General features: G+C 39.9%; 1 protein-coding gene across 2 annotated transcripts; it reads left to right on the forward strand.

Moving 5' to 3' along the window:
- The first annotated feature begins 3,631 nt into the window (after positions 1-3,631).
- LOC111795264 (cell division cycle 5-like protein) lies at positions 3,632-13,808 on the forward strand. 2 transcript variants are annotated; one of them, XM_023677573.2, is made up of 4 exons: positions 3,632-4,067; positions 4,270-5,991; positions 8,657-8,938; positions 12,594-13,808. In XM_023677573.2, exons 1-4 carry the CDS (start codon positions 3,891-3,893, stop codon positions 13,485-13,487), a joined length of 3,075 nt encoding a protein of 1,024 aa, XP_023533341.2. In that variant the 5' UTR covers positions 3,632-3,890; the 3' UTR covers positions 13,488-13,808. The 2 variants fall into 2 exon arrangements, with proteins under 2 accessions (XP_023533341.2, XP_023533342.2); XM_023677574.2 differs by having other exon boundaries at positions 3,928-4,067; positions 4,230-5,991.
- The last annotated feature ends 13,804 nt before the right edge of the window (positions 13,809-27,612 follow it).

Here is a 27,612-nt window from a genome sequence, read left to right on the forward strand (position 1 = left end):
ATTTCAATGTGAAAGAAAAGCACTAAGAACTGTGAGCTAAGGATTCGAACCAAGCATTTTGCTCGAGAATCAAGTAATGTCAAAATAACTCATTAAATGAACTCTTCTGCCTATTAAATTTGAAATATGAGTATAATATGATAAATTAAAGATATATCTAAAAAAATGTGGTCATTGAATAAGGCGAACTAGCTGAACTAGAAGATTGTGTAAAATGACCATAATGTCCCTAGACTATGACGCCTATTATACACGATCTTAATGACCTCTATACAATTTAAAACTTCATACACGACCTTAAATCATGACTATCAAAATACTATTGAATTTTCATGACCGTTGGACCACGTTCGGGGGCTTGAACCATGGTTTAAGTAGAAAAATCATTGTCTACCTCCTAGAAATGCTTAAGGCTACCTTGCTATACATATATCAGGGTATAACATGAATTTCAAGTGAACTTAGGGTTATTAATGAACTATGCACCGAGAGCATACCCTAGGAGCTAGGTACTATGTCCTAAAGTGACCCGTATCTCCTACCACGCAGTGTATTATAAGACCCTAAATCCTCTTCTAGGTGGGACGCCCTTGCACCATGTTTCATGAGCAGGACGTCAAAATGACCCTCCTATTTTCCCTCACCTAGATGAGATGTCCTACATCAGGTACTATTAGCGGGATATCATGGTCAAGTTGCACCATCCATGTGACCATGTCGGTCTTTCATGGTGAGTGATTTAAAGGCCACTTTAGGGAAGTTTTCAGGTTGACCATATGATATGGACCGAGAGAAGTTTTATATATTAAGTCCTTGGATACTCAATAAGTTATAGTACCTTAGCTTAAGGATGCAATTAAGAGCGTACAAATAGGCTACTTACTAAGTTTTTGTACTCACTCCATGTTTTCTATGTTTTTCAGGTTATTATGAGCTGATCGGGGATGAGAGTAGACTTTGGAGCATAACCATAGATCAACCACTCGTCCTCAAACTTATTCTATTTTGAAATGTTTTTGAGTTCGTTTCTTATTTTGTGTTTAAAACTATGTTTGTATGAACACTACTTTAATATAATGTACATATATGTATGAACATGTGTGTTAAATACATCGCTTTTATTTCACTATATATATATATATATATATATATATATCGTGTTTTCAATGAGTCATGAATCGTGCTTTGAAGGCCTCGAAAATTAGGTCGTAACAATAATTCTCATGGTCAAGCAGCAAACACCGTAACTCCTAGGTATGCCCTTGTAATGTAAATGCTTATATTCTATATATTTGGTTAAGTGATGTATGAGTGGTTAAATTAATGTGCTCTTTTTGTTTGATTGATATTAAGTTCGATAGATTTAATCTATAACACTGAATTATATAGCCACGTAAAAGGGGATAACGCGCTAGGGAACTATGAGGCTGACCCGGATGGGATAGCAAAGGTGCACAAAATCCTTCTCAAGAAAGTTCGATAGGTTAGATAGATCCATAGAGTTAAAAAGAGTCTAATATATTAGCAATTATATTAAAAAACAACTAAAGTTTATGAACACGGGCAATCAGGGATAGGGTTTATGAGACTCGTCAGATTTCCCTAGAACTAGTAGATAAAAAGGCTAAGAAGTTTGAGAGATTTCTCATATGCCTAGATAAGGGCATCCGAGGCTTTGTTCTCAACTTGGAACCATTCAATTACGTCACGACATTAAGGGAAATTATGATGAAGGAGAACGATATTGTAGACAAGTTTCAAGCACCAATGGTGTTAGAGTCTACCCTAGAATAGAAGCAGATGTTTGACTAGATGATCTCGAGCCAACATTAGTAAAAAATCGCATAGTAGTATTTAGACAGGTCATGCTCGGAGTAGGGGCACAATGGGAAAGTAGAAGTAACAATAAGTCTTTTGTGCGTGGACTATAGAGCCATATTGCAATATGGGTTAGAAGTTGGTTTCGAATGTGGGGTACTAGAGCCATATTGTAAGTCATTGTCCGAGGATGTCCACCCAAGTGGTAACGGCTCAGATCCACCGCTAGTAGATATTGTCCTCTTTGGGCTTTCCCTTTCGAGCTTTCCCTGGCTCAGATCCACCGCTAGTAGATATTGTCCTCTTTGGGCTTGGCTCAGATCCACCGCTAGTAGATATTGTCCTCTTTGGGCTTTCCCTTGGCTTTAACCCAGATATTGTCCTTTTTTGTGCAACCCAGATATTGTCTTCTTTGTGCTTTCCCTTGGCTTTAACCCAGATATTGTCCTCTTTGTGCTTTCCCTTGGCTTTAACCCAGATATCGTCCTCTTTGTGCTTTCCCTTGGCTTTAACCCAGATATTGTCCTCTTTGTGCTTTCCCTTGGCTTTAACCCAGATATTGTCCTCTTTGTTCTCCTCCCCAACCAATATGGGACATCACAATCCGCCCCGAATATTCTTCTTTGAGCTTTCCCTTGGCTTTAACCCAGATATTGTCCTCCTTTGTGCTTTCCCTTGGCTTTAACCCCCTTGGCTTTAACCCAAATATTGTCCTCTATTGTCCTCTTTGTTCTCCTCCCCAACCAATATGGGACATCACAATCCGCCCCGAATATTATTCTTTTTGTACTTTATGTGCTTTCCCTTTCGAGCTTTCCCAACGTGTCTACAAGGGGAAGGTTTCCACACCCTTATAAATGGCAGTTTGTTCTCCTCCCCAACCAATATGGGACATCACAATCCACCCCTCTTCGGGGCCCAGCATCCTCGCTGACACTCTTTCCTTCCGATGTGGGACCGCCCCCAAATCCACTCCCCTTTGGGGCCAGCGTCCTTACTAGCACACCGCCTCATGTCTACCCCCCTTTGGGAAACAACGAGAAGGCTGGCACATCGTCCGATATCTGGCTCTGATACCATTTGTAGCGGCCCAGATCCACCGCTAGCAGATATTGTCCTCTTTGAGCTTTCCCTTTCGGGCTTTCCCTCAAGGCTTTAAAATGCATCTACTAGGAAAGGTTTCCACACCCTTATAAATAATGGTTTGTTCTCCTCCCCAACCAATGTGGGACATCACACAAGTCCTCCACAAAGGAAGGGTGTATGCTACTACTAACAATGCTCCGACACTTTTTTATTCATGGTTTGACTATTAACATTGTTTATGAGTCAGATGAGGTTTGAGTTAGAATCCCCAAAGGGGCATCCAATCATGGAGAGTTTGTTGGCTAGAGTAAAAGACAATCAAGTATCAATGTCGAATAAGTGGTTAGACATGATTCTAATATTCTCAAGCACCATAGATTTTTATGTAACTCCAGGCATTGATGGTTGGCCAAAGAGGACAATATCTATGAACAGTGTATTTGTACTGTTACAATAACAGAGCATATTTAGTCATTCTATAGATCGATTAATCTCAAAACATGTAACAGAACAATGTAGTCATACGTGGTGATTCCCGACATTCTCATGCATCTGATGCACTATGAACTTGTTACGTTAGACGCAAGAGCTCAGTGGTTGAAACTCGTTAGGTTAATAATTTTTTTTAATCAAGATTGTAATAGCTAATTAAGGGATTAAATAGAGTGGCTTAGCCCGCCGAATGGTATTTTTGAAAATAATTTTATAATTTTCTCTTTCAATTTTCTTCGCCAAGTCCTACTTCGCCTCTTCTTCTCATCTCACTCTCACTCACTCTGCGCCATTTTCAGTCCCTTTCTACCGCCATCTCTCTGTCGCCGCTCCTCCGGCGTTCATCTCTACCTCTCTCTCTCTCTCCGCCGATCTCCGGTTCGCCGGCGTTCGTCTTTCCCGCCGTGGCTTCTTCTTCGTCCGTCTTTCTCCTGCAAAACCCTAGCATCCCCAGACCCTTAAGGTGAAGAGTGTAAATCTTAATCTAAGACAAAATGAGGATTATGATAAAAGGTGGTGTGTGGAAGAACACGGAAGATGAGATCCTTAAAGCTGCGGTTATGAAATATGGGAAAAACCAGTGGGCTCGAATCTCTTCGCTTCTTGTTCGGAAATCTGCTAAGCAGTGTAAGGCTCGCTGGTATGAGTGGCTTGACCCTTCCATTAAAAAGGTACGTTTCTTTCTTCCATTCATTTGTATTTAGAAAGGTACTTTTCTTAGCTTAGTTGATAATCGGAGTTCTTTATCGAATTGCCCAGGCGTCCTGTTTTTGTTCTTTAATTTCCCTAGTTTTGTAATCTGGAAAGTCACCTCAATTTCTTTGTTGTGATAGGTTCTTTGGACTGACCATTTGATTTCCATGATTACTTTAGACTGAGTGGACAAGAGAGGAGGATGAGAAACTACTCCATCTTGCTAAGCTCATGCCAACCCAGTGGAGAACTATTGCACCAATTGTCGGGCGTACTCCATCCCAGTGCCTTGAGCGCTATGAGAAACTTCTTGATGCTGCTTGTGTTAAGGATGAGAATTACGAACCAGGAGATGACCCACGAAAATTGCGCCCTGGAGAAATTGACCCGAACCCAGAATCAAAGCCTGCACGTCCAGATCCTGTTGACATGGATGAAGATGAAAAGGAAATGCTTTCTGAAGCACGAGCAAGATTAGCAAATACTAGGGGAAAGAAGGCAAAAAGGAAAGCCAGAGAGAAACAGCTTGAAGAGGCTAGGAGGCTTGCGTCGCTTCAAAAAAGGAGGGAGCTAAAAGCTGCAGGGATTGATAATCGACATCGGAAGAGAAAGAGAAAAGGAATAGATTACAATGCTGAAATTCCTTTCGAGAAAAGGCCTCCTCCAGGATTTTTTGATGTTAGTGGAGAAGATAGACCAGTGGAACAGCCAAAATTTCCAGCAACAATTGAGGAGCTTGAAGGCAAAAGAAGGATTGATGTAGAAACTCAATTAAGAAAGCAAGATATTGCAAAGAATAAAATTGCTCAGAGACAAGATGCTCCATCAGCTGTACTGCAAGCAAATAAGCTGAATGACCCAGAAATGGTGAGGAAAAGATCTAAACTTATGCTTCCTGCACCTCAAATTTCAGACCATGAATTGGAGGAAATTGCAAAGATGGGATATGCTGGTGATCTTCTTGCTGGTAATGAAGAGCTTGCCGAAGGAAGTGGTGCTACACGAGCTCTGCTTGCAAATTATGCCCAGACACCACGACAAGGAATGACACCTTTTCGAACTCCCCAGAGGACGCCGGCTGGGAAGGGTGATGCTATAATGATGGAGGCAGAAAACCTTGCTAGGCTGAGAGAATCTCAGACTCCATTATTGGGAGGAGAGAATCCAGAGCTGCATCCTTCAGATTTTTCAGGGGTCACCCCAAGGAAAAAGGAGATTCAAACACCAAATCCGATGCTCACACCCTCAGCAACTCCTGGTGGTGTTGGTCTTACTCCTCGAAGTGGCATGACACCAGCTAGGGATGCTTACTCGTTTGGTATGACTCCAAAAGGAACACCTATTAGAGATGAGTTACATATCAATGAAGATATGGATGCACATGATAGTGCAAAACTTGAGTCTCAAAGACAAGCTGATTTGAGGAGGAATCTTAGCCTAGGATTAGGCAATCTTCCACAGCCTAAGAATGAGTACCAGGTAGTTATGCAACCAATTCCAGAAGACAAAGAAGAACCAGAGGAGATGATTGAAGAGGATATGTCTGACAGGATTGCTAGAGAACGAGCTGAGGAAGAAGCAAGGCAGCAGGCTTTGCTTCGGAAAAGATCTAAAGTGCTACAGAGGGAGCTTCCTCGGCCTCCTACTGCTTCCTTGGAACTTATTAGAAATTCCTTGACCGCTGATGGAGACAAGAGTTCATTTGTACCACCTACCCCTATTGAGAAGGCTGATGAAATGGTAAGAAAGGAACTTCTTGCTTTGCTAGAGCATGATAATGCGAAGTACCCGATCGATGAAAAGGTCAACAAGGAGAAGAAGAAAGGTTCCAAGCGCTCTGGAAATAGACCTACTGCAGCCATCCCCACAATAGATGATTTTGAAGTAACTGAGATGGAAGAGGTAAGCTTTTCCCAACCATTGTTTGATATTCAATTTGCAATTTTCTTACCATTATATCTTGTTTAGAGCAACCAGTGCGTCATTCTTTGATTTTTTTTAAGGAGCTTGCTTGATTGGAGGTATTTTCTTTTTTACTCTAAAGTTTAATCTGTTATACGCATATAGAATTGAATTTATGATTTTTTTTCCTTGTTAAAAAACCTATAGAAGGCCAATTAAAATGTATTTACCTTTGAACATAGTTCCCATGAAAACAATATTTTATTGATCCCTATTATTTATGTTCATGCCATTAGATTAGCTAGTTTGCTTGTACTATTGGATTCTGGTTATTGGGCGTAGCCACTAGGGGTAGCTGATGGTTTGAGTTCTACTTTTAGTACTTTTGCCCAAGTATCAAATAGTGAAATGAAGAGTAGTAGTTCCTATTAGAACAGTTGAGGCTGGTTTGGATTGTATGGTGTTGGTGATAGCAACTCGTGGAGGAAGTTGAGGAATGTGAGTACAGATTTGTTGTGCCAGTGTTAGTTCTAGTTCTAGTGATGGTGTTACTGAGGTAGTTGCCAGTTGCCGCTTTTGGGTGTCTAAACGGTCGGCCTTGGTGTATTAAAAAGCACCACAAAGATGGGAGAGGCTGAAAGGAGCTAGTGTCAATGATAAGTGATTTGTTAAAGGTTCTAAACCCTAGCCCTTAGTCCCTCGCCAGCCGTCACCTCCCAAACGACTTGCTGCCGTTCGACCACCATCGCTCCGACCAAGTATAGTACGAGACAACGTCGGGATGTTAACGCAAACAAATAACTGGCCCCACCACCCACCATTTCCTATCCACCTCCACACCTGCCCCGAAACCACGCTACAGTCTCCTCCGCGTTGCTGCCGCCTCCTCTGCCGAACACAGCTTCGACTCCAAAGTTGTTCCTCGCGGATCTCAGAGCTTGTCTCCCTGCCGCTTTCAGAACGTCGCAATGGAAACCCTTCACTAACCTTCTACCATTGAAAACTTTTGCGGGCTGGAGCTCCTAGAATGGTTTTGGGAAATAAATCAACCATAGGTAATCCTTCCATGATACTCCCTCGCGATTGGCAAGCCCTTCCAACCGTTTCCTCCAATAGCTTCTTCCGATGAACAGGCCACTGCGAGCCCTTTATGTGTACATATTGAAACATAATGAACCTTCGGTCAGCTTTATATGTGTAACCCTTGGTGCACCTGCCTTCTGCCTCCACATGCAAGACCTTTGTTGACTCATCAAGGATAGAAAGCAACCCCTACCCATGGAAAATGACCACTGAACAGCAGAGTCCACAATATTTTGGATTGATTCTGAGAGCCCACAACCCCATTGAATCCAGATTGCAACATCTACAAAATGACGCCTCCAGTTCTACGAGATCGAGCTAATTCGAACACCAACCAGCAAGGATTTTGAATCCTTTTGGACAGAAATCTGTTGCCTCATGGCACCATACCAAACACTTCAGAGATGCAAAACCATCATTCACAGAAAGACCTATGCAATTGAGTTAGATGACAGATATAAAGGAACAAGAATCAAGCTATTGGTGATCAAGCTTTTTTCCTATTACTGAAATGGGACTCTTTCCAATGGTTGAAAACATTATATTAGGTACTACTATGGGCTCCATTGAGCCAAAAATTCTTGAAAGAGAAACGTTTTTCAAAACAAACCATTTGGTTAGAAAAACTCACAAATAAGAACTGTTCTATGGTTGAAATCTCATTGCTTAATGGAAATGGTGGTCTTAATAAGCTTTTTGTCCTAGTGGGCGAAGAACGAAAAAGTAGGATAGCTTTTTTCAGTCTCATTGAAAACTACCCCTCGTCGTCCACTAAAAACCAAACCATCAACCAAACTCAAGACCTCAGAATAGAAGGCAAGACCACGACCATTTTCATCGACCTATACAACCCTTGCTTATTACTAGAAAGTTGCCACAAATGTCAGAAAATAGAAAGACAAAGGTAGAAACATACCTTTCAATTTTTTAAAAAAGGGCAAGACGACCATATGTCCCGGAAAAATTTTCACGATGATTGGTTTATGATAAATTGGGGCATACAATCTATGCTGATTTCTGCCAACTAAACCCTTTCAGAGCAGACAAGGTTTGCTACTAGTGGTCTTGAAATTTCTTCTTATATAAAAGGATCCTGTAGCTTAAGATGGATTGTACATTTTTACTCCAGTCTACACTGCAGAATGAAGGTTTGCTATGCCAATCTGGGCATTTACTTAACTTCCTTTGTTACGATGGGTCATGTCTTACATTAGTTTCATGAGAACCTTCATGTGTGGCGCCTTAAAAGATTTTCTGATTTTTACATGTCCTCTCTAAATTTTGAGAAGTTGACTCCTTGATTCTGTTCATGTTGTTTACATGGTTATGGAAAAAGTTAGTCTTATTTATATGTATCTTTCTCTTTTCCCTAAAATAATTGTTTCTTTGTTTTTTTTTTCTTTTTGGTTTCATGAGGAGGGAATCACAAGTTTTAATTGACTTTTTCTATGAAAACCTTGTGATTGCATTTCATTGGTTCTTAATTTTCTACTGTATTGATTTCATTCTACCCATCTGGTGTTTGTTTTTTTCATCTATTTATTTGTACACGAACATTTATTAAGTAGGTTCTTTGAAACAGGCTGATTATTTGATAAATGAAGAGGCCCGGTATTTGTGTGTTGCAATGGGGCATGAAAAGGAATCCTTAGATGAGTTTGTGGAAGCGCACAAAACCTGCTTGAATGATCTTATGTACTTCCCCACTAGAAATGCTTATGGACTTTCCAGTGTTGCTGGAAACCATGAGAAACTAGCCGCCTTGCAGGATGAGTTTGAGTATGTTAAAAAGAAAATGGATGACGATACTGAGAAGGCTGTCCGGTTGGAGAAGAAGGTTAAAGTTCTCACACATGGCTATGAGGTACATATTGTTGTTGGAATTATCTTGCTTATGACATCAAACTTCATTTTCTGTTTTGTTTCGTTTAATTTAATACTTTATCTTGTTCACTATTTATTATTAATTTTATGTCCTTGTTAGAAAATATATGCTTTCTTAAGATTAATATCAGTGTCTAGATATTACCTGAAGATTTTTTTAAATGGTAAATGGAATCTCATCGGTGATCTTCATTTAAAAATTAAATTTTGGTCCAGCAAGAAGCATTCCTTCTCAAAGTTCATTGAAGGTTATTGGGCTTGGATTTCAGTGAAAATTAGAATATTGGAATCGCTTGCTCTTCAAGGAATTGTCAGTCTTGGGGGTTTGGTAAGTATCTCCTCCCAAACTATCCATGCCCTTCTCACAAGAAGTCTCAAGTGAGCTTCTCGATGCTTTGCAATCCAACAAAGGGCTCTAAAAAGAGAAAAATAGTAGATAGGGATACCACTCAACACTGAATAGATTATAGGGTTTGTCGGCACCTCTGGAAAAAAGCTTTTCAACTAAGAAGCCAATCTCTTTCTTACCTTATCCACCGTTGGGTTCCAAAAGAGACAACTCTACGGTTACTTCCAAGAGAAATGACTCTCAAGGTCACAGTTCAGCTCTAAAATCTAACACTTGCTTGCTAGGATATGTGTCAGCAATAAGAGTGACTATTTTCTTGATCAGAAGAAAACTGGGTTAAGGGCATTTTCTCCGAACCAACCTCGAAGCCCTCGACCACTTCTCCATCAACACACTTGGAGATGGTTCTACTTGAAACTTCCACAGCAAACAAGAAGAGAAAGGGGGTTGAAGGGTCATCCTATTTAAGACCTCTTGAGGCTTTGATCTTGCCCCCTCGATCTTCCATTAATGAGAAAGAATAACTGATCTTACATTGATGAGAAAAGAATAACTAACTGTTCTTACCCACCTTCAAATCCATATCCTCTATTTATATCCAAACCCTTTCTTTTCCAAGACTTTATCAAGGAAGGTCTCATCCACGTGGTCATATACCTTTTCAAAGTCAATCTTGTAAATCATACCTTTCTTACGGATATTATAATACTCTATGGATTTCATAGGCGATTAGGGCATGGTCAAAGATTTGTCTTCCTGCTATAAAAGCGTATTGTTTCTTGTTTAAGAGAATGGGTTTGGAGTGAGACATGTAATTTGGTGTTAGGAAGGCTTTATAGGAAAGACTTGATGTTTGATACTTTGGAATTTCTCAATTTCTTCATAAAAAGTTTGTTTCTCCCAACAAGAAATAGATGTGAAAAAAAAAAGCTTGGAGTGTGCCTCATTTTTAAAATGAGGTAACTCAAGAGAATAAATAAAAACATTCAGAACATAAATTCATTAAGTAATAAAACATGCAAATTATATCCACGTGAATTATACAAAATTGTTTACCAAATGATTTAAGTACAAAATTTCAAGCGAAATACAAAACATGAAAATGACATAGATCAAAAGGTCCCTTGCAGCCACAGGACTCTTGAACACTTCTGCTAATGACCGCTACTCCAAGATCCACCTGAAAAGCAAAGATTAGCAAGAATGAGTATAAAAATAATCATTAAGCAACTTACTTGTCGGCTCTCATCGAATTTTGTTTCCTATTCTATGTTCTTAGTGCTATGTGTTCTATTGAGGTCCTAGAGTTAGACAAATGATCTTGTCCATATAGCCCTATTAGGCTTGTTCATTCATTAGAACCTCATCACTCCAAGTCTAGGGGTGTACTTCACCCATTAGAGTTTCTTAGGATTCTAGGTGTACTTAGCCAATTGGTTACTAATCTCATGGGTCTGCCTTCGTCATTACGCGATCTTTGTAGAAAAACAAGGGCGCCCTCATCAAATCTTTGGCTTTAGGGTTGATCTAACATGTATGGATCAAGCATTCCTATTGGCAACCTTCCTATGGTTTCCCTAATAGGTCCATACGTGTTTACTACTAAGTGCTAATCGGTTGCTCCCTTAATGGTTCCTAACTGGCTCCCTATTACGTGCTATTTTAAGCTTCCTAATAGTGCAACCACTAAACACAATTTGAGCTCACTCAGTAGTACCCTTTAATGTGCCATGGGCCCTTGGTCATGCCTTCTAGCGATGGTCTCACTTCCTTCTTTTCCTTTCATATTCATTATGGTTTTTCCGATAGCAAAATGACGGAAGTGTTAACTCTCTTTGGGCGTATGTTTATGCCTTTTTGGTCTCTTGATCCTTCAAAGGGGTGTAGCTCTATTTTCCATCACATGTCTGACCCCACTCCTGATTGCCAATTGTCGTTCCTTTTCATTGCCATGGAAGGTTAAAATGCCAAAGAAGATTTTGTAGCAGGTCTTGCTTGGGAAGGGTGAACACCTTGGACTGAGTGCTGAAGCATTCCTCTCTGAGGCGGGGTATTGAATCCTTCTCTCTCTACAAGTGATGTGGAGGGCCTTGATCATATTCTTTCTTCTTTAAAGGAACATTCTTTGAACGTGTAAGTTTGCTCAATAGACGCATAAAACTCTCAGCCAGAAGCTCCAAAGATGGTGAACAAGCTAGCAACCCAAACTAATGATCGAGATCTTCCTCTTGCCTCCTATAGAGAATGCATCATTGCGAGATCAAAACATAGAAAGAGTGCCTATGCATGCCATCCATGATCTTAACTCAGTTGTAAAATTTGCAAACTATTTAACCTTCTTTGGAATTTGCTAAATAGTTCTAGCTCCATGCTGTTTCCCACAACTCCATCTTGACTACTTGAGAGTAGGTAATATACTTCCAAAACATTTTGGCAAGGAAGAAAAAAAATGACTTGATTGTTTATCTGAAGTGTATTATGTGAATGTGAAATTAATTTATTGAACTCCTATTCTATGTTGTAAATCTCTCTGTTGCGTGTTTCCTGAATATGTGTTGATGTTATTTCATCGGACGGTCATTGTAAAAGGAAAAGAAACCCGTGACTGTCTTTTGTTATCTGGTTTAAGAATGGAATCTGCAAAACTTTCAAAGGTGAGTTTGAAGCATCTGTGTTCCTGAAAAAAAAAAAAAAGAAAAAAGTCATGGCTACTTCTAGTGTGCTCAAGTTAAAATGGGGTATCAACAAGTCTTTAGTGTAAAGTTGATTTTGTTTCTGTGCTTTTTGATTTCTTATAATTCAGTGGTGTGAGGGTCTTCCCATTGAAGTTCTTTATCACATTTAATGATCACTACTCTTTCAACAATATTTGTCTTAATTGAGATGTGTTTATATTCCCTTATTAGATTTTGCTTTGTAATTTTTGTAATTTCTTTTTTCCTTCGAAGGGGAGATTGTATCCTTGAACACTTGCAGCTTCTTTTCATTAGATGTTTTTTTTTTTAGTAAGAAACCAAGTTTTTATAGAGAAAAATTGAAGTCCGCACATCTTTTTGTCAGATCACTGAAAGGTTTCATATCTTGTTTAAAAAAAGAAAATTCATTTCATTAGTGCCTGCCCTATGTGCTTGCAGGCCGCCAAGAAACAGTGTTGGGCTATTACAAGAATTCATATAATAATTGATTAATTGTGTTCTTTTTTCTGAAATGTTTCTAAAGAATACAAAATAGGTTCAACCACCGTATGGAACTTGGAAGTCTAATTTGTTATTTGTTTACATTTCAGACACGGTCAAAACAAAGCCTTTGGCCACAAATTGAGGCAACGTTCAAGCAGATAGACACTGCAGCAACAGAGCTGGAGTGCTTTGTGGCTCTTCAAAAGCAAGAGATCTCAGCTGCTTCGCACAGGATTAGTGGTATCTCAGAGGAGGTTCAGAAACAAAAAGAGCTGGAGAGAACTATGCAGCTACGTTATGGTGATCTTTTGGCTGACTTGGAAAAGATCCAGAAAATCATGGATGATCGCAAGGCACTGGCACAAAAGGAGGAAGAAATCGCAGTGGAGAGTCGCGCTCTTCAGTTGGCCGAGGCTGAGGCTAATCAATCCGTTGGAGAAAAAGCTGATAATAGTTATGAAGCCATGTCTGCATCAGCAGCAGTCAATTGTGAAAACTCTATGCCCGTTACCTCAGCCCCCAATGAATTAACGGGCGAGCAACTGAACTTGTCCGTGAGACATGAACATGGCACATCTAATGCCATGGATATCGACGCAGAGAAAGAAAGTGCAGCGGTGAGCTCAGATATTGGCTTAACTGATGACAAACTACCTTCTGCAATGGAAGAGAATGCTTCACTGCCAGACAATGGCTTTGAAGATTCTGATAAAAGTCGAACCATTGATGTTCCTTCTCAAGAACTCTTGGGCCCTCATGCAAATGGCTCTCCAGACTCCATTACCGTGGAAAATAAGATCAGCAATGATTCAGTTGGAGCAGCTATTCAAAATGTTGAGTGTAGTACCAATAATGTGGAGGAAGTCGAAGATGTTGAAACTCAGCAGCTTAACACTGAAGCTGAAAACTCAGAGTTTCATTTGACTAATCTTGATTCTTCTGCTGCACCTGCATCTTCTAATGAGGATGGCCCTCGTAACGAAGGGGAAGCAACGGAATAGAACGTCTAGATGATGTAGATGATTCGGGTTGTGTCGGCTTGTTTTTCTGGTAGGATAAGAGAGAGGAAGAGTTATTGATTCCATGAAATAGTGCTATAAATTCAATGTGTAAGAAGAGAAGAGAAGAGAAGCTGGGATTGTGACCGCCATAGGGGTTGAGATCTAAATTCCCATTGGAAAGCTGCTTGTTGACAGTGTATTCTTTGAAGGCAGAGATGAACTTAAGATGATGCACAAGATTTGTATTCCTTTGTTTTTATAGGATTTTCTTTTAAGAAATATCTTATGAAAGCTTCATATGCAAGAGGAGTTTTGATGACATTTCACTGATTCATTTCTGCCCCTCATTTTATCAGGTCAACGCACATCAGCGAGTTCAACGAACATGGGAGGGAGAATCGAACCATCAATTTTTAGGATGATAGTTGATGTTTTATTACATTGAGCTATGTCAAAAAATATTCGTATACACACATGAAGACATTCCAACAATACGATCAGCATAATAATCCAAAAATTGTCTTGGTTCAACCTAAAAGTCAATTGATCAAACACTCCGTACTCCATCGTCATTATAAATAAGAGGATGGTAAAGGTTAGAACCCAATTAAAAATATTTCAAATGAGTTTGAAAGTCAATAAATTGATTTGTTACTCGGTGGTTCTTATAAAAAAGACTCGAGCTCTTGTTAAACTTACAAATTTGACTTCAAATATAATTGATAGTCTCCCATGGCCACAAACACACACTCACATCATGACTATTGTACGTCGTGTTAAAAATACTTGTCATGCACCTCTCATAAGTGACCTTTATTGAAGTATTAAAATATTTGTCATGCACATATCATAACGTGTGGACTGTGTGTAGGAAAAATAAGTTCACATCCAAGTTGCCCATTAAAATAGCCGTCGTAGGAGAATAAACTGTTGTAATAAGTCTCATTCATGAACAAACTTGGTTTCCTCCAATTTCTTTATGTGAGCTCCCTTTACACGTGCAACATCCACAAATTTTTCAAATAGTGACAGTTGCACCGGGTTATTTCACACTTGAGAGGTCGTGACCTAATGATTACAATTTTTTTTTTAAGAATATTTGTTAAAACCACATTGGGTCGTAAAATTTTCTATTTATAATTATCAAATAAATTTAAAAGGAAATAGAAAAAACAATATTTACCTCTAATAAAAGATCAAATATGATATCTGTAGTAAGCTATTTGAAATATTTGCCTTCCAAATAGCATACCTAAATATCCTTTTAACATTTTAAAACATAACATTTATGTGGATGAACCCACACCTTCCATCTCAAGCTTATTCCAAGGTAGTTCAACTAAATTTTGTCTGACAAATTGTTTGTGGTACAAAACCACTTCTCGACCCAACATACTTTTCTTCGAATTCGTTCGATTTTAAATTGTTTATGTTATGTTATTGAACGTTTAATTTTGTTTCTTATAGGAATATATTTGTTAGCCTCATTAACTTAATGTTGGAGTGACATGACGTGCTAGGTTTAGGGCTGAAAGAACTAGGTAAGCTGTAACAACCCAAGCCCACCGCTAGCAGATATTGTCCACTTTTGACCCATTACGTTTCGCTGTCAGTCTCACGGTTTTAAAACGCGTCTACTAGGGAGAGGTTTCTACACCCTTATAAGAATGTTTTGTTTCCCTCTTCAACCGATGCGAGAGATCTCACAATCCACCTCCTTGAGAGCCAACGTCCTCGCCGACACATTCTCCAGTGTCTGAGTCCGATACCATTTGTAACAGCCTTTCTCGACCTAACAAAGTTTCCCAACGTTCTCTTCAAACTTGTTCCTCGTTTTAAAAGTGAGGTCCACGTTCACCACTTTATCCATCTTTTGTTTCCCTTATTTGTCAAAAGTTAACTAGTTAAGAAAAGACTGGAAGGAACATGGGAAAACATTACATTTGTTCAATTTAGCACCACATAATACTCTCATTTATTCCCTTTTCTTCCTTTTATGTCTTTTCATTACTTTACCCTTTAACCTTTCCCAAATTCTTTCCAACTCGACCCTTTAAATCATGGACTATGACATGGACAGCACGACAAATACAAAAAACAATACAAATCATGCGTTGTTTCAAAATTTATTACAATACAATGACCAGAGAACATGATACAAATTTAAAGAACCACGACCCTTAAACATAAGATTGACGCCCTGGAACGACCCCTCCTATGTGACTACGCAATTCCCAAACGCTCCCCCATCTCGACCAATAGTCAGCAATCACCTTAAAGTGAAAAGTAGAACCTGGTGAGCAACATATTGATAGTCTCTCATCACATCTTTATCCTATTAAGTTATTATGGGTTTTTGTCTCGATTTTAGGAAGTTTAGGCCTAGATTCTACAACTCTGTGAGCTTTTGGTGGGACCTTACAGTAGTAGGCCCTCATGTCATCGCATCCTTCGAGATTATTGTCTTTAAATTCAACCCATTCAACTAAGATCAACTTGAAGTGTTCGTCTCAATTAGTCAAAATCTATACTCTTAATCGAGAAATTAGAGGTTGAGACTCTCCATCAGACTAAAAATTAAAAAAATTAAAAAAATTAAAAAAAAAATGTTATGGATAAGGTTAAGGATTGGTAGTTGAGATTATTTGTGTCTCCTTGTTAGAGGTGTTATTAATACATTCCACCGTTTTATTGACACGTGTACTGCCTGGTCCTTTTCTCTTTCTCATCCTATTCCGTACGATGACGTGGCTTTTGTCGTCCACTCATACACACTTGCATATCTTCTTTTTTTTTTTTTTTTTTTTTTTCTCTTTTTCTTTTTTAATTTGTCTTTAAATGCCCATCAATTTTGGAATATATTTTACCTTAATTTTCTTCCATTTTATATTTTCTTTAAAATTAAATATCTAAGTTCTCGTCTCAAAAATACCTTATAATTTTAAAAAAATATTATTAATAATTTTAGTTATGAATTTGAAAATAATATTAACACTCTTAACCTTTATTAAGAATAATAAAAAATTATAATTTTTTTTCGTATTTTTAGAAAAATTCTTATGTATTAATAATTTGATATTTTTGAACTTATAATTTTTTTTTTCTTTTTAAGAAAATAAAAATTCTTGGAAAAAATTATTAGAAAAAAAAATCAAAATAAAAAAACAAAAACAAAAATTGAACTTTTTTTAGTCTTAAATTTTCAATTGGGTTCTTATATTTTGGAAATTATTTCATTTGTCACCATATAATAATATATATATTTTGTAACGACCCAAGCTCACCACGGGTAGATATTGTCTTTGTTGGGCTTTTCTTTTTGGGCTTCCCCTGAAAGCTCTAAAACGCGTCTACTAAGAAATGTTTTCTGTCTTTGTTGGGCTTTTCTTTTTGGGCTTCCCCTGAAAGCTCTAAAACGCGTCTACTAAGAAATGTTTTCACACCCTTATAAACAGTGTTTTGTTCTCCTCCCCAACTAACATGAGACATCATATATATATATATATAATATATATGATTGTTTTTAATTTAATAAATGTAGAGATTTGAACCTTTTTTAGTTTAACACGAGCGGTTGAAGAGATCTGAATTTCTAAGTAAATTTGAGATCTGAATTTCTAAGTAAATTTTATCTAAATTAGCTGAGTTATGTTCAGATTAACGTAAAAGTTTAAACATGTTGATAATTAATATTGGGTGGGGCACAAGGAATCATTTTGGTACCTAAAATATCACTATACTTTATGTTCGTTCTTTCACGACTCTCCACAATGGTATTTTTTCATCATTAGCCGATGTGGGATTTTCATCATCCAACACCTCCCCTCGAACAAAGCATGCCTCCCCTTAATCGAGGCTCGACTCCTTTGGAGTCTTGGTCATTTTTTACTGCCTTTGTTCGACTAAGTTGAGGGTATGACTCTGATACTATGTTAGACGAACACGACTCTCCACAATGGTATGATATTGCCGACTTTGAGAATAAGCTCTCATGACTTTGCTTTAGGCTTCCTAGAAGGCCTCATACCAATGAAGAAAGTATTATTTATTTATAAACCCATGATCATTCCCTAAATTAGCCAATGTGGGATTTTCATCATCCAACAGTTTTCACTCTTAGAACTGAGAAGTAGGTAATCTGACCCGTGTTGCCTTATAGGGATAGTTTTCACTCTTAGAAGTGAAAAGTAGGTAATATGAATTTTCATCAGAAACGTGTGAGTGAAGATAAAACATACTGAAAGATCTCGTGTTGTTTTGTGGGGATAATCTCGACTCTTTGAAGTGAGAAGTAGGTAATATAGTCATATCGTAGGAGAATGCGGTAGACAGTGAGTGTTCTACTTCGTTATTTAATATAATTTTTTCTAAAATTTTAAATTAGAAGATATTTCAAATTTTAAATTATAATTTTTTTTTATATATAAAAAGGTTTAAAACGGAATTAAATTTCAAATATTCCACCGATAAAGTGATTGATTAAAAATTGAAAGAACCCAAACTCTATATTTTAAATTATTTTAATTAAAAAAAAAAAAGCATAAAAAGAAGAAAAAGTGGAATGTCCTGCAATTGTACGTTACAATGTCCGGCCAAATCACCTAACTCAACTAATATATATATATATATATATATAGATATATATATATATAAAGATTCATATCCTTAAAGCAATGCCCATATCTTATAAATAAATAAACAAATAAACAAATAAAAGTAAATTAATTCATTGCCTTTTTTCTCCACCACTAACCTTTATACATATAATTAAACAAAGGCAAAAGTTAACCTTATAAAATAGAAAGTAAAAGATATAGTAATTAGGCATCTAAATATGGGTAAGTTAATTTTACCCGGTGAAATTGCTCTATGTGCTTCATTCTTCGATGTGAATTTGTTGATTTGAGAGAAAAAAGATGATATAGTTCACACTAAGTTCATTTTTGGTGTGTTTAATTTGCCTCCTAGGTCAACCTTCTATCTTCACGATTTCTAGAAATTATTAGTTCGGTTGACTTTTCGATTTTTGAAATTATTGAAGGTATGCGTCCGTACTAGCATATTATAATAGAGAAGTATCTCGATGCACATGACATACATAAATGTATGAGGTTCTCATAGTTTAAAATCATAGCTTATAATAAAAATACTTTTCGTTCTTCCTTTCGTTGATGTCATAGTATGCATGAGTCATGTATGCATAGTGTCATGGTCGTACTTCTTCAACCGAGCGGCAGCGTGATCTTGATACGCTTATGGCAAGCCTTAAGGGGAAACTCAAGCTTCATTCACATTTTCGTATGGCTTTGTGGTTTCATCGGACCATTGGTGAGTTTGCCTTTGCCAACCGAACACAACTCGTGCGGAATCAAAGCTTGTTCGGCCACACACCCTTTTGTGTGTGCATGTTTAATTGGGTGCGACATAATCACATCGCATCTCATTGTCATCTTCGTTCCCAACAAGCTGGATCCATGCATCGTGATGTCGTCCCATGTCTCGGGACACATTGTAACGCCCCTAGTTTTCTCTAACCTAATTAGCGACGTTACCTTGTACTTGTATAACGAAAGAACGAGAGTTTATGTAAGACAGTCTCAATAATGACAATACGTTCATTATTATAAGTAGCCTTGCCAACTATAAGAAAGAGTTGTGGCTCAAAATCAATCAGCAGTTCCTAGGTTCTCAGTAACGTGGCCAGTCAGCGGGCAGGAGGGAGGGAAGCTTACCTTGACTTGCCAGCCGCTTTACCTTGTTCAAGAAAGAGTGTTTGAAGAATAGTCCAGGTAAGAGGTTTTTCACTAACAAAAGCTACTGAAAGAAAAGATTTTGTATCCTATATAGGGGTAAAAGTTTGTTATGGAAATCAATCTTGTTTAGATCTAAACCCAATACGATTTCTTAACTTTACTAGAAGGTTCGCAGGCGGACCAAAGCTGGGCTCGACAAAACGGAAAGTATCATGGTACGTCGAACGCGCCTCTACTTGAGCCTCCAACGATAAAGGTACAAGAATAAGTAAGATGAAGGTCATATCGGGTCAGGAAGTAGCTCAGGTAATACCGGTAGCGTATTTCGAAAGAGGGGCCAAGATTCCAAACCTGGGGGAAAACAATAACGACAGCCTAACTTAGAAAAAAAATCAACAGATAACTAGAAGAACAATTGCAATAACTATTGTCCGAGAGAATCCAACAAGACGCCTACGACACTACAAACCCTCCTTAAGACTTCCATGGCCTTCGCAACGTTAACCATCAGCTGTACATGGGGGCCTTGCCCTTACCTGAAAATATGGGTAGCATGTGCATGACGTGGGCCCACCAGGCAAGTTCGCATGCGAACTCCCTGGGCCTGGCTTGGTCGGGTACGTATGACATACAATACTGGATGCCACGGAAAAGGAGGGCCTACATGATATCGTAGCGAACATAATATCGAATGTACGTGTAATGATACACCTTCCAAGGGAGAAAAAAAAAAGAAAAAAAACGCTGAAAATCTCGCGATTTTTGGCGAGATCCACTAAGACCCCCTTAAACACTAGGAGTGGCCGCCTCCTTTAGATAGGAGCAGACGCTAGGGTATTTCGGAGCAAGGAGAGGCAGACGCGCCACCGGAGACGGACGAACGATGACGCTCCCACCGGCGACAGTAGCCAAGCTCCGCGATTAGGGTTGTCGAGGCTTTCAGGCGAGGAAGACGAAGCGGCAGGCGTGGGTCGACCCTCGACATTCTGCGAGTCGTCTCGACCAGTGTGCAGCTCGCACCTTGCAGGCTGCACTTGGACACCACCACTGGGCCTCGTTCCCTTTCGGCCCAAACTGGAGGCACGCCCAGAAACCCTGCACCGATAGTGTTCTTCGCAGCCGTCGGTTTCAGCTCCATCGGCGGCTCCATGCACTTCTGGCTCGGCTAGGTTCAGCTTGGCAGTGCGGCTTGGCGGCTCGACATCCGAATAGTATACTGATTCCTAGGTTTTCGACCCTTCTAGTGCTATTCCCACCCTTATTTCAACCATCTGAGGTCATTATAACTCGATTTTGACAAAATAGCTTGCGATAGGGACATACCTTGGTAGCTAGGCATAAGGGATAGTTGTGAAAGGGCTCTAAGCGTATCATGTTATCTTATAAGAGGTAGTTAGGCACCGAAGTTAGCATTGTGGGTGACTTCGGCCAAGGCCAAAGAGGTAAGTAACCTTACTGTTGGCATTAGTTATGTATGTATGTTGGTGCTTGCCCTGTGGCCCCTTGCATGCACCATGTGTGTTGTTGATGTATGCTAGGTTAGATGTTTCTTGTAGTGAAATGCTAGGTATGCCATGTTTATGTATGTGATTATTGCCGTAAAATGCTATGTATGTCATGTTTATGTATATGACGTCTGTGACACGATTTTCTACCCTATATGTACGAGCTTGATTGACATGTCGTGATTGTAATGAGAACCCCACATGCCATGAATGTGATGACTAGTATGCTACGGTATGCTTACCTGATGTTTGACCTAGTTATGCTATGTAATGCGGTGAGGGGATGGAACGTTGTATGTATAATGCCAGGGAGGTAAACCTCAAGAACCTTATGCACGCTATGGTTATGTACCTGGGGCACTACCCCGTTATGCTACTGGTGATATGGACGCGTATATTCGATATTGTGTTCGCCACGATATCATGCAGGCCCTCATTTGTCCGTGGCGTCTGGTATTGTATGTCATACATACCTGACCAAGCCACAGTCACACACGTGGGCCATGTGTGGGAAAGTACCATGCATCCACCCCGGCCCAGACAAAGCAAGGGCCTAAGGCATGGGAAGGAATGGAAGACAGACCCCTCTCTCAGTTTCTTTCTTTTAACACTTGTGCTCATGTAGGTATATTATGTGCGACATGTATGGGTAGCACGTGGCTTGAGTATTATATAAAATATGGGTATGGGTAGCAGACCCCTCCCTCTGTAAGACTTCCATGGCCTTCGCAACGTTCACCGTCAGCCGTACATGGGGGCCTTGCCCTTACCTAAAGTACCCAGTAAGTCGCCCCACTATTGGGGTTAAACATATAATCATACATTAGGATACATGCGATCGCATACAATACACATACATAAGCACAAGTGTCAAAAGAAAGAAAACGAGAGAGGGGTCTGTCTTCCATTCCTTCCCATGGCCTTAGGCCCTTGCTTTGTCCGGGCGGGGTGGATGCAAGGTACTTTCCCACACATGGCCCACGTGCGTGATTGTGGGCCCACCAGGCGAGTTCGCATGCGAACTCCCTGGGCCTGGCTTGGTCGGGTACATATGACATACAATACTGGACACCACGGAAAAGGAGGGCCTGCATGATATCGTAGCGAATACAATATCGAATGTACGCGTCCTACCATCAATAGAATAACGGGGGAGTGCCCCATGTACATAACACATAGCATGCATGAGGTCTTTAAGGTTTACCTCCATGGCATTATACATACAACGTTCCATCCCCTCACCGCATTACATAGCATAACTGGGTTAAACATCGAGTAAGCATATCGTAGCATACTAGTCATCACATTCATGGCATGCGAGGTTCTCATTACAATCATGACATGTCAATCAAGCTCATACATACAGGGTAGCAAACCGTGGCACAAACATCACATACATAAACATGGCATACGTAGCATTTCACTGCAAGAAACATATAACCTAGCATACATCAACAACACACATGGTGCATGCAAGGGCCACAGGGCACGCACCAACATACATACATAACTAACACCAACAGTAAGGTTACTTACCTCCTTGGCCTTGGCCGAAGTCACTCACAACACTAACTCCGGCGCCTAACTACCTCCTATAAGATAACATGATACGCTTAGAGCCATTTCACAACTAGCTCTTATGCCTAGCTGCCAAGGTACGTCCCTATCACATACTGTTTTATCAAAATGGAGTTATACTGACCTCAGATGGTTGAAACAAGGGTGGGAATGGCTCTAGAAGGGTCGGAAACCTAGGAATTGGTATATTATTTGTACGTCAAGTCGCTAAGCCACGCCATCGAGCCGAGCCGAGCCTGGAGTGCAATAGAGCCGCCGATGGAACTGAGCCGATGGGCTGCGAAGACCACTGACGGCATAGGGGTTTCTGGATGCGTCTGGGCGTCACTGGTTTCGGGCGGAAATGGGACGCGGCCTAGTGGTGGTGTCGGCCAAGACGACTCGCGGAATACTCAAGGACCGACCCACGCCCTCCACTTTGTCTTCCTCGCCCGAGCCTCGACAAACCCTAATCGCAGGTCCTGGTTACTGTCGTCGGTGGAATCGTCGTCGTTCATTCATCCCTGATGGTACGTCCTTGCCCTAACGTACCTCAGCGTCGGTTTGCTCCTATCTAAGGACTCACAGAAGTCCAAAGTCTCGCGACGTTTTCGATTCCTAGCCTAAACCTTTTGTCTCCTCCCTCACAGGTACGACAGTGACTCAAAATGAAAAGACGGCTACTAAGGTACCTAGGGTTTAATATGGGGACTCAAGGCATTAATACGCCCTTGCTGGCAAGGCATGCCTCACCGGAAATCTCGCGATTTCCGGCAAGATTGAAGGCTTTTTTTTTTTTGCCTTTTTGAAACCCTTATCGTTACACACATTGACCATCTAAGGGTGTTCGGACACATGCGTTGGGAATTAACACGTATATCAATCATGTCATCAAAATATCCCGATTATCCATCCATTTGGGTTTTCTCGAGCATCGAATTCTCTTATCTCCATGCTAAACCATTTACGACATATGTTCCAGATAGCGGGTGCATAATCCAACCTCCAACACATGGGTTGGGGAGCAATACCGGCAGACCCTTATCATCTTGTACTATCATTGAAAGATCATTTTCAAAGGAAGACGTCTGAGATGCTCGTCCCGTGATGTTCGCCCACCTATAACACACACATATGGCATAGGGTAGCTCGCTTAGGCCACAGGGCACAAGGGTGGTGGAGAGCCAACACCATGCCTCCCCTATAGTACATTTTGAGGCATTTTCAATCATTTTCGAGTAGACGTCATTTTTGCGAGTGGACATACAGCCTCATACATAGTCCGTCAAGTATCCAATTGACACCAATTTTGTAAGCTTTCATCTTTCATATAGACAAACTAAAATCTCGAACCGCGTACCAAAATTCATACTAAAACCTCGACTTCTGAGGTTATGGCCTGGGGCCCTACCCAACCCTCTTCGAGCTTGTCTTTGACACTTATGTCGCCTCATTCTCTTGGAATTTGCATAGGCCTCGACTTATCTTCAATGCACTCTTGGTGTGTTGGATGATGCACCATCCTCCCTCGATCGTATCATGGCACTTCTCAATCCTGGCCCTCACATTGTTGGATGGGCGCCACTTGAGGGTTGCTTCCTGTCTGTCTTGCGTGTAGGGGTCACAACCTACTTTCTATCGGTGAGGTTGTGACACATAGTACTCACAATTGCTTTCATCTTGCATCATCATAGTACACTATAACCCATAACATGGCTTCACATGACATGACATAGAATAACATACATAGCATTTCATATCATACATATCATCGCATAATAGGACATCACATACATACGTAACATGGCATCGTAGGTCATCATATAACATACATAAGCATAGCATAACATTATGACGCATGCAGAGGCCACGGGACATGTGTCATCATACACCATACAATTCTCCCAACCAACAACCAGTAAAGCCACTTACATGTTTAGCCTTGGTCGGAGTCCCTAACTATTTTATAGATGCTCCGAGATTGTTCCTCAACTTCAATATAATCTATGCAAACCCATATCACACCCTCCGGACATATTATTAAACCTAGTTTAGCCTAACATATTGGTTACTCCCAATTTTTAGCTAAAAAATATTTAATTTGAGTAAATAGAAGTCTTATTAACCTCAAATGTCTTCAATAAGGTCAAAAACATCTCCAAGAGGGTTGAAAATGTAGGAAACGATACCAAAATTGAATATCGAGTCGAATAAGCCGTTTCCAAGTTGCCAGAGCCGCATAAGCCAACTACAGAACCATAGAGTCGCTCTTAAATTTGGGGGAGTGACCCTCGTGTGCTAGCCAAATACTAGATTATTTGTATGGTCATTTGCACCTTCTTAGGACATGTTTACAACATAGAGATCCTGTTCAAGAGACCCCTGACCATTTCCACTCATGATACTGGCATCTAAATTGCCTCAGCATACTACACTATTCGACCTAGACCTTTCTCAATGATACCTATACGTCTACCTCTAGGTCGGCGTGCGCTAAGGGTTTACTAGATGGGTTAAGAGGCAAAGACTCGTTTAATATTGTCTCACTACTACTAGGCTTGTTAAGCTTTCTTAGTTATCTTTTTAATGGATGTCTATTAGGCTGATAAGGGCATTTAGGTGGTTCAAGTCTTGTCTCTCATTTTCAAGACATTTAGGACTAACTCCTTGAGCTAATCCATTATTTGGGTGCTTACAAATCTAGACCTTTAATCGATGCTCAAGATACTGGGGTGCATGGTCTACTGGAAATTATTGATCTATGTTAAGGTGTAAATCGCTCTAGCTATAGCGCCCTAATCTTAACTTGGTTAATTGATGCATGCTTGTTACAAAGAAATTCTTACCATTCACTTAAAGTATGGCACTCATATTCTAATCGTCACCGTGGCCATCTTGGGGTGTTGAGGAGATCTACTGAGCTCCAAGAGCAGCTAGGTGGCTTAATGCGAACTTTCGACTCTTGGGTACTCTGTTTTGACTCCTCGAGTCTTTCTTAGTCTAAGAGCACTAGGGTTTTCACCCTTTGATCATCGATCATGATCCTTAGGTGCTTAGTCTACTTTAGATGTCCTGACCTAGGTCATCGTCTAGCCAACCTAACTCTAGCACTCTTGTTCTAGCTCTATGCAAATATACACGCTATACAGGGAGAACACACATTCAATCACCTAGAGGTATACATACTTTACCATCCACTCACAATCAATCCGAGCATAGATCACAATTACACATCCTCAATTCTAGCACAAAGTATTAAAATTAGCAGGTATTAGAAATTCTCATTCTAGAGGCATTTCAATAATTTTATGTCACATAGATTGCATTATCATCCATAAATGCCCTTATGAGGTTCTAAACATGCATATTCTAACTATCTAAAGTAAGAAATGCTTGAATGCAAGCACACCCTAATGATCCTTACAAATATTACTTAAAAATATACGAGTAGCTACTTACGTGGATGACACATGCATTCCCGATCTAGCTTTTTCGCGTATTTGGAGCTCTAATTTCTAAAATTTCTCTAGTATGTCCTAATTTAAGTGGAGTTAGGGTTAGTATTGAAGTGAAAGTGAAGGATATTCTAATGGACATCCAAATGAACAAATAGAAGAACACATGTGTGTTGGAGTTAGGGTTATTTTTACAATTTTTCATATTTTTATTTAATTGTTGCATCTTTTTTAACATAAATCCTTGATGCATCTTTCTCTTGTGACATTGTCCCCCTTAACCTAGTCAGGGTCTTTGATGACTTTCTTGGGGACACAATCAGATTGTCACTTGTGGCATTATCCCACACTAAATTTAGGCATCGTTTGGATGACGACTCGAATATCGAACTGGATTCTCAATTAACCCGCTGACTTGTTTGTGCTTTCAGAATGAATATAGAAACTTGTGCACTACTTATGAGTTATCCCACCGTCAGACCTTCTCTCGGTCTCCAAGACTCGTAGCATAAGCACGACTAAACAAAACTTGCCTAATGGTTGTGGGATATCCATCCATGGACCTAACTTCGTCCACTTTTCAGACTTGGCCCGAGACTCACCAGACAAATCATGGTAAAAAACTAGCATTAGCATTCTTCACTTGAGTTAGAGGGAGTGCGTCCCAAACGTTGCCATCATGGTCAATATCATCGAATTCTCTGAGTCACATAAAGATCAATATCACAATATTGTCTTGTCATGGCCATATCCTTTTTCGAAAGCAAGGCCTAGAAGCTTGTAACTCAACCCCATGTTGGCAGTACAGTCTAGCCAACTAATCCACTTGTACTTCATGTGGCAAGCACTACACTAACATTTCTCTAGTCTTGCATCAATTTCGTTTATTGTGCAGCCCACATCTAGCCTGATGCTTTTTACTTGAACGGATGTTGGTCTTGCTACTCTTGTGAAGCCATCCTCCTTACCACTAGGTGATGGCTCAAGGAACACACGTGTGCTCGCTACATGGAGCACTCCTCTGGAGTGAGCAACACATTTTCTCTAGCTCTCCCCACTAAACTCAGCTGCCTTTCTTACAGTGACGTCGTCCACCTATATGGACTTGCATTGTGCACATTTGGCACTTGGTTGACACATGTCTCATTTGACCCTCGACTTCTTTTGCTTGAAATCATTCACATTATTCTTCTGATGTGAATGGCTCTGTAGTTATGATTCACTATCTATCATTTTGAACTCCCAAGCCCTTGGCAAATAAGCTTAGTTCATGCTTCATTGATGATTAAGATTCCTCCTCAGGCAGTCGACATTTCGACCCACAACACAATTCTTAATTTTGACTAACAACTGTCTTGCCCAATTAGGCACTTGTGACACACTTGCAAAGTCTTCATTAAATCCTCGAGTTCTCTGTCTTGTTCAACTAAACACACAAAATGTAGCTCTAATACCACAGTCGTACTTTTTTTTACCGTGCGGCGTTGTGATCTTGACACATCTATGACAAGCCTTAAGGGAAACTCAAGCCTCATTCACATTTTTTGCCCGTCTTTGTGGCTTCGTCGAACCTTCGACGAGGTTTACTTTCGCAAATTATACACAACTTGTGCAGAATCCAATCTTGTTCGGCCCCACACGCTAGACTAAAAATGTGAATGGGGCTTGAGTTCCTTCTTATAGTTTGTCGTGAGCGCGTCAAGATCACAATATTGCACGATTGAAGAAGTAGGAACGTGACAATTAGTACCAGAACCATAGTTTGTGTGTCTAGTCAAACAAGATAGAGAATTAAGGGTGTAATTAGGACTTTGCAAATGTGTCACGAGTGCCAAATTGGACAAGCCAGTTGTGC

This window comes from Cucurbita pepo, chromosome 18 (assembly GCF_057944985.1).
Source record: "Cucurbita pepo subsp. pepo isolate OVF chromosome 18, ASM5794498v1, whole genome shotgun sequence".
NCBI classification, from domain to species: Eukaryota; Viridiplantae; Streptophyta; class Magnoliopsida; order Cucurbitales; family Cucurbitaceae; genus Cucurbita; species Cucurbita pepo.

Bases quoted from the DNA above. Each gene is read 5' to 3' on its own strand.
- LOC111795264 (XM_023677573.2), top strand. From the start codon at position 3,891: ATGAGGATTATGATAAAAGGTGGTGTGTGGAAGAACACGGAAGATGAG. The intron at 5,992-8,656 runs GTAAGCTTTTCC...TCTTTGAAACAG, and splicing joins AAGTAACTGAGATGGAAGAG to GCTGATTATTTGATAAATGA. The intron at 8,939-12,593 runs GTACATATTGTT...TTTACATTTCAG, and splicing joins TTCTCACACATGGCTATGAG to ACACGGTCAAAACAAAGCCT.